At 37.8% G+C, this 10,941-nt stretch overlaps 1 protein-coding gene across 1 annotated transcript; it reads left to right on the plus strand.

Annotated features, from left to right (window-relative positions):
• On the plus strand, window positions 1-8,980 carry stk35l (serine/threonine kinase 35, like). Its single transcript, XM_043242577.1, has 3 exons — window positions 1-665; window positions 3,750-4,498; window positions 7,312-8,980. Exons 1-2 carry the CDS (start codon window positions 209-211, stop codon window positions 4,472-4,474), a joined length of 1,182 nt encoding a protein of 393 aa, XP_043098512.1. The 5' UTR covers window positions 1-208; the 3' UTR covers window positions 4,475-4,498; window positions 7,312-8,980.
• Window positions 8,981-10,941: the final 1,961 nt, after the last annotated feature.

Genomic DNA, 10,941 nt, shown 5'->3' on the forward strand with positions numbered 1-10,941 from the left:
TACATGAAAGTGGGACGATCCAGTCAAGTTCTCACTTCATTCAAGGTTCATTCAGTTCAGACTGGAAGCTCGTGGTTGATCGAATCCCTCCACCCCACTGAATGAAAACAAACGCAGATGTCAAGGAATATCTAAGCACTGCTTAACCTCCAGAAATATGAACGCGGAAGGTGTTTCCAAGCGCACGCACAAAACGTGAGGAGGCGCGATGGATGCAAAGGACAGAGAGCGGCAGCGGACACGGAACGCTTGCAAAAGAACCGAAAGCGCCAGCGTCCTGCGCTCGCTCAAAGTCGACAACGATAATGAGACAATGGCAGGCGACTCGGACCTGGTTAAACGCGGCAGTCTCGAACAGCGGCTAATCGCGCCGAGGTACAGCTTGCTCCGTGAAGTTGGCAGGGGCAGTTACGGCGTTGTGTACGAAGCCTTTGCCCGCAAATCAGGTGCGAGGGTGGCGGTGAAGAAGCTGCGCTGCGACGCGCCGGAGAACGTGGAGCTGGCCCTGGCGGAGTTTTGGGCTTTGACCAGTCTGGAGAAACGCCACGAGAACGTGGTGCAGCTGGAGGAGTGCGTGCTCCAAAGGAACGGGATGGCCCAGAAAATGAGCCACGGCAACAAGCGCTCGAAGCAGTATTTGAGGTTGGTCGAGACCTCGTTGAAAGGTGAGGTGTTTTTATTCAAGTACTGGCGTTTTTCTGGAAGGTCAGCGGTGGGAGAATGCTTTGTCACGAGCTCAAACATCGGCGTGCGTTTGTGACAGCGCACTCGTTTGGTAGCAGTGTCACATCGGCCATTTAAGATCTGAGCAGTGACAATTTTTATTGTGTTTCTTTTCGGTTGTAATCAAACAAAACGGCGAGGCTCCATTGTTTGGCAGTGAGTCGTGTGGCGTTTCACCGATGACACCGGACGTCGATAATGCGCATGTCTGTGTTCTACATTTAAGATTGTTTACATTTTATGTAAGAATGTGGCAAATGTCGGTCAGATTTTCCCTCCCCCACTCTCCTCTCGGTTATGAAACTCTGAGGTTGAAGGTGGGGGAGGTGCTGTGTTAGGGTCAAACCTTGTCCACACCCGCCATACCAAGTTATTACCATGAAAGAACTCTTTACATGACAACTGTGTACATTGACTCTTTCATTTGTGAGATGGTGGTGATTTAGTACAGATAACCGATCTCATTCATCTCAGTGTCTTTTTGCGTGACTGCTCTCACATGCAGATCTTCTGAATCATCGTGTAGGTTTTTAGACTGTATGTTATGCAAAGTGTTGCTAGAGGCATTAGCTTGAAAGCTGTTGGTCTGGTCTGTATTTAGTGTAAATTGAAGTCAAATAGGAAGAGAGGTTAAACTTTTATATGGGCGATGTCCTATGTTATGAATAAATGTTTTAAACCGCTGAATCTCCGGTGTGAACACAAGTAGTGCCTGTCTTGAATAAAAGTGATTTTTATTAATTGCATAGTTACATTGTAAAGTGCATTTTTGCATATCTGAAAATGAGTTAAACGCACCTGGTTATGTGGAAATACCAGAAAAGTCCATTCTTAATCATGTGAGCAACTATGTCATGCATTTAAAAAGTTAATAAAACAATAATGGCGAAATAACTTGCACTTAGCGCTAAGCCTACATAGCACAAAGACAAAAACATCATACATACAAGCCATTTCTATGCTAAAAACATCAAATTTAGACTATTGTGCGGCGTTATGGTGATAAACCTGTCACTGTATGCGTTTTATTTACAGCAGATGTGCAGATTCACATAGTGCTTGCTCAACAAAACCTGGGAAAGTGATAAAAATAACTCCCATGAAGCTCAGGACTATGTTTATTAATGAGACAAGGCAAGTCTCTGTTGTTCTTATGGGAGCTAGTCCAGTCCTGTGAGAAGAAACCTCAACAGATTCAAACTGGTTCTACAGCAATCCAGCCTCTAAAACCGATGACAAATCAATTCCTATTCTAACTATTTTCTTTGCATTAACTCATCATCTGGTGCTCTCGTTCCCTTGCCTTTTAAACATGTTTACTTACTATAGCACAGAAATACATGTTATGTGGAAGTTGTTGTTGTTTTATTTTATATATATATATATATATATATATATATATATATATATATATACACACACACACAGTTTTCACTCCCGTTTTGTAAATTTTTCTGTTATCTTAAACGGATGGTTTAGGTGTGACACTGAAGGGCCAAACCCTTTTTTTTTGACTGGTTTAGTTTATCTCAAAGTCCCTTTTAAGGCAAGTTGGTACACTTGACAGCCATGTTTGTAAGCTAAACAAGGAACAAATGAAAGAATTATGAGACCATGAATGCCTGGTAAATATAATGTTACCCAAAACTAATTGTATCTCATGTTTAATCACTACAGAGATGCCAGAGCCAGCAGCAAATGTTGGATGGACTAGCTGAACTTGAGGCTGCTCTGAGTGGATACAAAAACACTGAGCAGTCGCCTGGAGCTATGAAATCAGCATCTCAAATAGGCGCTATCTTTATAAATGAACTGCAGAATTGAGTTTTAAATACCTATATTCTTACCTGAAAACCTACTTAAAAATATTAGTTCATGACCTTAAAAATACACTTCTTGACAAGAGTAATATTTTGAAAATTTGCAGTTTTTTGGGTTAAGTCCACAAGAACAGAAAATAATGCATATTGAGAAATGACCATTAAATTCAATAAAATTACAAAATACAGTTCTATTTTTGTGTGTTATTTGCACTATAATGTAAAAAAAACCTCATAGACAGCAGGTATGGAATAAAAAGTGTTGCAGTAAAGTTTTGGTACCATTTACAAAGGAAATGGAAATAATTGCAATGGTGTTGTAAAAGAAAACTAGGGTCACTTTTTAAAGGGAAACTGGCAGTTAGAGAATAAATATGTTAGTGATAGGTTTTTTTTCTTTCTCTTTTTTTTTTTTTTTGAAGAATAAAATAGAATTAGAACAGATAGTGCTGAAGTTAGATGGTCAAAAGAAGGTGGAAGAGGTGTGTTTTTAGCAGTGTTTTGAAGGATTCAGCTGCTCAGAGTGACTTGGGCAGGTCATTCCATTAAATTGGAGCAGTTAATGAAAAAGTCTGTGAAAGTGATTTTGTGCCTCTTTCCAATGGCACAATAAAGTGATGTTTACGTGCAGAACACAAGCTTCTAGAGGGCACATAGGGTAAAGGGATGCAGAGCCTCAAGAGTTTTTATTTTTTTATCTACAATTATTTACAACTTATCTATAAATGTACCTTTTTCTGCCTTGTACAGTCTCTAGTTTACATTATAGCCATGCTTAATACTTGCTATTAGTCAGAGGCAATTGAAAATTAGTGGAAAGGACATTCTAATATTATTTTAACGTTTTATTTCATTTGTATTTTTAGTCTGTTTTTCCAAATAGACCGACTTTTAGGAGAGCACTAGCATCAACAAAATCAAAGCCAAAAATCTTGCGCTAAAATCCACAAATCTCTCATTTAAATTTCTTGCTTTTTAAAACATCATAAATAATATAAGTAGGGACAACTAAAACAACAACTGGTACACAATCACAGTATTTCTGTTGAAGGTTAAGTCATTTAACATTTTTATTACAGAATATTCTCTGCCAAAATTGCATTATAATCCTTACTTTTTCATGGTTGTTGTTTGTTAATGTTTCATCTCAATGCAAACTTTTCAAATGTATTAATCTCTGCATCTTTGTTTTGTGTGTTATTTTAGGTGAGCGTGTATTGTCGTGTCCTGATGAGCCCTGCTACCTGTGGTTTGTGATGGAGTTTTGTGAGGGAGGGGATCTGAATCAGTTTATCCTGTCACGGCGGCCCGATCCCCGAACCAACTCCAGCTTCATGATGCAGCTGAGTAGCGCCGTGGCGTTCCTGCACGAAAATAACATTGTTCACAGAGACCTTAAACCGGATAATATCCTCATCTCGGAGCGTTCTGGTGCACCTGTGTTGAAAGTGGCAGATTTTGGACTGAGCAAAGTGTGTGCCGGCCTGAGCGCAGGAGTACGAGACTCAGAGGAGGGACGAGACAAAAACAAGAACAGCGTTAACATCAACAAGTTCTGGCTCTCATCTGCGTGCGGGTCGGATTTTTACATGGCACCGGAGGTTTGGGAAGGACATTACACAGCCAAAGCAGACATTTTCGCTCTAGGCATTATCATCTGGGCCATGATAGAGAGAATCACATTCATTGACGCCGAGTCGAAACGGGAGCTACTCGGGACGTATGTGCGGCAGGGTTCTGACATCGTCCCGGTTGGAGAGGCTCTTTTGGAGAACCCAAAGATGGTGTTGAGTATTCCCCAGCGCAGGCGCTCGCACATGCCCGAGGCACTCCGGAAACTTTTGCAGGACATGCTGGCCGTCAATCCTCAAGACCGACCAGACGCACTAGAACTGCACAGCAGGATGGGACAGGTCACTTGCGCAGCGTGAACCCTGACCTGAATGCACACACAGGTAAGCCTTTGCCAGTGAAATTTCCATAAATGTTGTTTTCAAATATGTTTTTGTGTGAAGACTTGTATGTCCTGTGGCAGTAATCGCAGCCAATAACGGATAATCGTAGAATGGCAGAAATGCTGTTTTCTCATGTTATCTGTTAAGGACAAAAACATCCACAGTATAAATTTGATAGTCGGTAGAAAAATTGTATTTGTCCTACTACTTGAAATTAATTTCTTTGTTTTATTACCATTTACTTATTACATTTGACTTACTAAATTCCAGTGGCATCTAACATTTTGACATTATACATTCTTATGTTGTTGTAAAGTAAAATAACTAAAAGATTTTGGTCATATCTCACACTTCTATGTTTGCTTTTTTTTTTTTTTTTTTTTTTTTTTTTTTTTTTTAAAGGCATAACCGTAGATTATGGAAATATTTAATCATTTAAATGTGCTGTTTTCAGTACTTTACCTTGGCATGTTAGTTTGTAGTGTTTTTATAAAGTTGTTTTTTTAGCAAAGTTATAGAGATGTAACATCTCATCGTTATTGTTATCATCTGCCATTTTAATTTTGAGAGATCCTTAAAATGGTTATTGTCATGCGTATTTCCAAACAGCCATCCCAGGGGTGTTGATTATTTTGATGAAGCTCATGCATGGCAAGTGGAAAACAATATGACACGAGGCTTTAAACACAAGTGAAATCATGCACTCTTTTATATAGTATATGTTCTTTGTCTTATCAGTATTGGATAACGGTTTCGTTATCTTCCACACGGGAGTAAAGGACAAATGGCCGTTTATCACATTATTGCTAGCATCGTATTTGACCGCATCAGTTTCACAGTGGTTATGCCAGCTTTGCTAGCGCTCTATCATGATGGGATTTGTTTAATGACATGACTTTTAGAAAGCTTCTGTTTGCATGCTGTAACAACCTCTTTTGTATTTAAAAGTGCATGCTGGGATAGCAGTTATACAACCGCACCCATTCACCACCACCCCTCCTCTAACACTCCCCATCCCTTCTTCTCTCTGTTTTCCATACACTTTGCCCCGGGGGACAATGCTCATCAGGCAGACCAGGTGACTGGAAGTTCTTCCTAGTCCTGAAATGGAAAGATTTTTTTGTTATGACATGCCACACATAACTGACGGTTCTTCGCGAGGGCCAGTTTAGTCTAAAAGTATTTTTCAGTTGTCCGCCAAAATGACATTAGTTTATTTTGTTAAATACTGATGTTTGATATTGGTATTGATATTGAACCTTTATCCAAAAATTAAAATTGTCACCCTATTGTTGTTCCAAATCCATATGACTTTGAATCACAAATTAATGAAACATGAGATTTCTGTGTCTCCATTGAAAGTACAGGTGACCAAAACGTAAAAGCGAAAGGTTATAAAGGCATTGTAAAATGAGTCTTGAATTGATCGGTTTAATCCAAATTTATTTAAGTTTAATCCACATAAATATAGATACACAGAGCAAACCGATGGGTCTAAACAAACGTCATGTGCATGTGCTGCATGAATGAACAGTAATTGATTGAAAATGATTAAAAACGCTGTTTTATCGCTGTTTTTCAGGTTTTTGCTACCTGGACTTTCAGATACAGAAACTTACCAGGTTTTATCAAAAATATCTTGCTTTTCAAAGATAAATGAAAGTCTCATTGGTTTAAAAAACACGAGAATGAGTGAATGACGGAGTTTTGGTTTTTGGGCGAACAATCCCTTTAAACAAGTGACCTTTGCAGTCATCTAATGCTTGCTTAATGTTCATTTTAAATCCATTTATTTAGTAATATTTAAAAACACAAACAATTTCTTAACACTTAAGCATAATCTTTTAGCAAACAGTTTTCTAACAGTAAAATTAATGTTTTGATGACTGTTGAGCATTTAAACAGTTTTAAGTTTTTAGTGTTGAAATTAATTTAAAGTTAGTCAAAATAGTAAAAAAAATCTTTTCAAATATTACAGTTGGATTAGTTCAGCAGAGCATTTAAAGTAATGCATTTTAGGCTTGGATGTCAATCACTAAAATATTATCTGTGTGCTCTTAAAAAGTATGAATGCATATAAAAAAAGGCAGAGGGCTCATGAGTTCCCAGCCATTACAAAGATTTTACAGCTGTCTCTTACTCCAGTCGTCTTTTGTTCACCATCCCCCTCTCCTTTCTCCTTCTGTTGCTACGTTCAGACAGGAAAAGAAAACTGCTTGGAGCCTCTTGGCTAATTTGCTCTCTCTCTCTCTCTCTCTCTCTCTCTCTCTCTCTCTCTCTCTCTCTCTCTCTCTCTCTCTCTCTCTCTCTCTCTCTGGTCTGTATGAGTGGGACGGTTGCAGCCGAAACAGCATGCGTTGTGTAGTTTGAGTGACTGCAGCGGGCGTTTAGTAGCTCTTCCTGACTCAGCACATAGCTTGAGCTGCAGGATATGAGGAGGGCTGAGCTCTTTATACTGTATGCAGCTGAGATCAAGCGGCGGTCATGTTGACTAATGACAGATAGCCTGTAAAGATTTGTCTATCAGAGATGTTTTTAATGCTTGTAAATCTGATTACTTATCAAGCAATCTGAGATTCGAACCCATTTAGCCATGCATTATGCAACAGCACCAGCCTTCATGACATCATTTTCTCCTGTCAATCAACCGCTTTTCTCTTCAATTTGTATGTCTAGTGTTGTCTTCTGGGTTCCCAGTGGTCAGTGGAAAATATACTACTGGCTATTAATTGGATTTTTAGTTGTTTAGGTGTTGTCTCTGTAGTCAAATGTGACTAATACTAATTCTAATGACTTTTCCTTTTCTGTTTTAGGTATTCCCTTTCCACAACGGACCAGAAGGGACCGCGTTGCTTGGAAAACTGTGAATCTTCCGTTGCTGATTTAATGTGAAGAGTACAAAGTACTCAACTCGAACACCAATACAAAGTTTGCCACAGATAGATTTTCAACTGACCGTTCACTTTTTCTTTTTTTTTTTTTTTTTGTTTACAGCAGTAATTTTAAACGAATCACTCATTAAGCCCAGAAATGTTCAGCCTAAATCAATCATTGGTTGTGTCACTAAGAGTGAAGTAAAGCTAGAACAATGTTACGATGCAGTGAGTACAATCAAGCTAAAACAAGCGAGCTCTTTATTAGTCTTACCGAGGGACTGGGACTTTAAAATTCTGTTCTCAGAGCCTCTCTGCTTGCTCATCTTCTCAAAACGATTGCTTGCCATAAAAAAAAAACAGACAAAGAGAAGTATTTCGGTTAATTTTCTCCAGTTTCATGTTTTAGTAAGCAAGCAGTTTACTTATTTTTTTAAATATATTTTTTTAAAATGCAAACACGACACGATGCAAGATACTTGATTACATTTTGAGCTCATCACGTGTCACAAACGGTGTCATTGCATAGTCTTACGTTTGGGTCTTGCTCGAGTTAAACTTACAACTCTGCGGAACTTGATCATCTTCATCAGACACAAAGACCAACTTTTAGAACTTAATTTTCATTTGCTATTGAAATGCTCATGATCTTAAGCCTAAACCTAATATTGAGATATTTTTTCTCCTTGAATGCAGATTTATCCTGGTGCCTTGAAGTCTAGTGATATTAGTGAGATTTCTTGTAGGTTCTTTTGTTTTACAGCTTTATCTTTTAAACATGCAGTACGTTTTGCGAGCTTTTAATATTTAAACACTTTACTTATTAGGCATGTGCAGTTCAACCATTTAGGTGCTTGCTTTTACTTTGTGTGAGATTTTTTTTTTTATTTTACATTTTTCTTGCCAAAAAATGATTAATTCTGGTACCCCATTGAAAATGCTGCTGTCACAGCGTGAACAACTTTTCTGCACGAACACACACATTTTCACCGTTATGTTGGGATCTGGTAGATTAAAATATGGATTTGATTATGATTTAAGGGAGCAGTTATAGACTCTGTGAGTGTTATTTGTGTTTTATATAAGAAATACTACTTATGCATTTCCAGTATAGAAGAGGGATTTTTTTGGGTTGATTTATCAAAATTCAATATTTCTTTTTTGTTAACCGACTACTACAGACTATGACTAAACAGGATGGGATCTCAACAGCGTACCATTGCTCTTTCATCTGTATCCTGAAAGCTTCATAGAGAAGAAATCGGTGTGTTTGACTTCCAGGTGTGGTTTAGCCTGACCGTTTGTGTGTGCTATAGTTCTACCTCAGCACTCTTGTGTTTTTAGTAACTAATTCACTAAATTAACTAGCAGTGCTTTCTGTTTCTTGGTGAGGCTAGTAATTAATGTTTTTCAGATGGAATTATTTATTGATAATTTTTAGGTTTTTTTTTTTGTTTTGAATAATTAATCTATAGTGTCAAACCTTTTTAGTACTACTTTTATTCCCTTTTCTCTGTTTCTGACTGCCGTGGAAGAAACTTGAGGGTTTGTGAGATCAAGATCTTTTTTTTAAGATTAAATCAGCCTCAGGTTCAAGGTATTTTGATATATTTTGATATATTCTGATCGTGTGATTCTTCACGTGGGAACAAAGTGTTCTGTTATTTTTTTTTTTAATGTGTTCAATTATGTTTTAATTTAGTCAGTTAACGTTCCCAATTAAACGAAATGGCATTCTTTCTGATTCTTTTAAATCCATTTCTATTTTCCCGAATGGCAATTTAAATGATTGTACCTTTTTACGAGGGTCAGTTAATCTTGGAGAGAGTTGGTAAATGTTTTTGCATTTGCTTTTTTGTCCTCTTACTTATGGTTTTTTTCAGTTTGAATGTTTCAGAGAGCATAAACGGAGAGTTTTGTCATAGCAGTCATGTGAACCACAGTATTAGACTGCACTTGCACTGAGGAGAGTGAACAGAGTTTAATAGACGCTCACTTCCTGTTCTGTAATATCTTTTACTCTGTTTTTCTTTGTATTCCTTGTGCTCCAACTTTGACTGTACAGCGCACTCTATGCAACCTCTCCTTTTCCAATACTGTATGATGCTGCTCTGCTCAGAACCTGGCAATTAGTTGCATTGTTGTGCTCATGATTTTAGTTTTTTTTTAAATTGGGCACTTTCTGCTTTTTGTGTGCAGATGTTGGACATTTTTTTTTCAACTGACTTTTCTTTGTGTACAGCACACTAGAGCTATTGGACGCTTCACTCGCTCGGGTGTCATCCCTTATTGTTTTGTTCAATAAACTATGTAAAACCATATCCTATGTGTGTTTTTCATGTTTGTTACACTGGAAAAAAGTCACACTTTTTTCATAATTACAAAGATACGGCAAATAAGTCATGTTACTGGGAGCAGACTTTGTTTACCACAGACCGACTGCTAAATACTCTTGATGTCTGTTGTCTGATACTCTAAACAGCCAAACTACACTAATCAGTCCAGACAAGATAAATCCCCTTTTAAAACAAAGCGATCACCCTCCATAGACTGCCGTTATCCATGTATTAGGCAGTCATGCGAGAGAGGACATTTTGTTCTCATACACCAGCTCCCAAACACCTGCCTGGGTTTAGAACCTGACCGTATCAGTTCTGCCGAATTTTGAGCCTAACCTTGTTTCAGAATTAAAGCCGTGCTCATGAATATCGAATATATGTCGGCTGCACCAGAGGTGGAAGTGATGTCTAATTGTTACGTATTTAAGCTGGGAATAAGGTGACAGACAGACAGAGACTTGAAGAGCGTGTGGAGACGTGGGGGATGGGAATGTGCGGTCTCTGGGAATGGTGTGTACAGGGGGAGGGTCTTCTGTAGGATGAAATTGTATGATGGGGTAGCCTTTGTACTCACTGACCCTGAGGACGGAGGGAAAACAGCTTCGTCATCAGGTCATTACATAACACAATATGTGCGTCTTTGAATGACAATATGACAATTCAAAAAATTCTATTTTTCCAGGTTTTTAGGCATCATGCATGCGTTTTGGGGACTGGAATAAGGTCTTTTTTTTCCAGTATTGATCTAAATAGTTTTAGTGGTTGCACTAGTATGAGCTTAGAATGTAAGCAGTAATGCAGTAGAATGCGGCATCATGAGTGATGCGTCACTGGATTTAGGTCACTCTAAATGGAGCATAAGTGCGTCAGAGTCAGACAAAAAGGCTAGGTCATTAACAACGGCACGGATACAGTTTTAGAGATTAGCAAATTTTACAATAATCATCTGAATTATTACATGCTTGTGAGTTTTGATTGTCCACATGCAAGCAAACAATATTCTAGTTTGTTGTATCTAGTGGCAGACTGCACCTTAAAGATGAGTGATGTCAAATTATTCATCGCATCCAAAACAAAGTTTTTGTTTACATAATACATGAATATATTTATTATTTATATATAATGCAAATGCAAAAATGTGTATATAGTATATATATATATATTATATATATACTGTATATATATATATATATATATATATATATATATATATATATATATATATTTATTT

Source organism: Puntigrus tetrazona, chromosome 6, assembly GCF_018831695.1.
Source record: "Puntigrus tetrazona isolate hp1 chromosome 6, ASM1883169v1, whole genome shotgun sequence".
Lineage (NCBI taxonomy): Eukaryota > Metazoa > Chordata > Actinopteri > Cypriniformes > Cyprinidae > Puntigrus > Puntigrus tetrazona.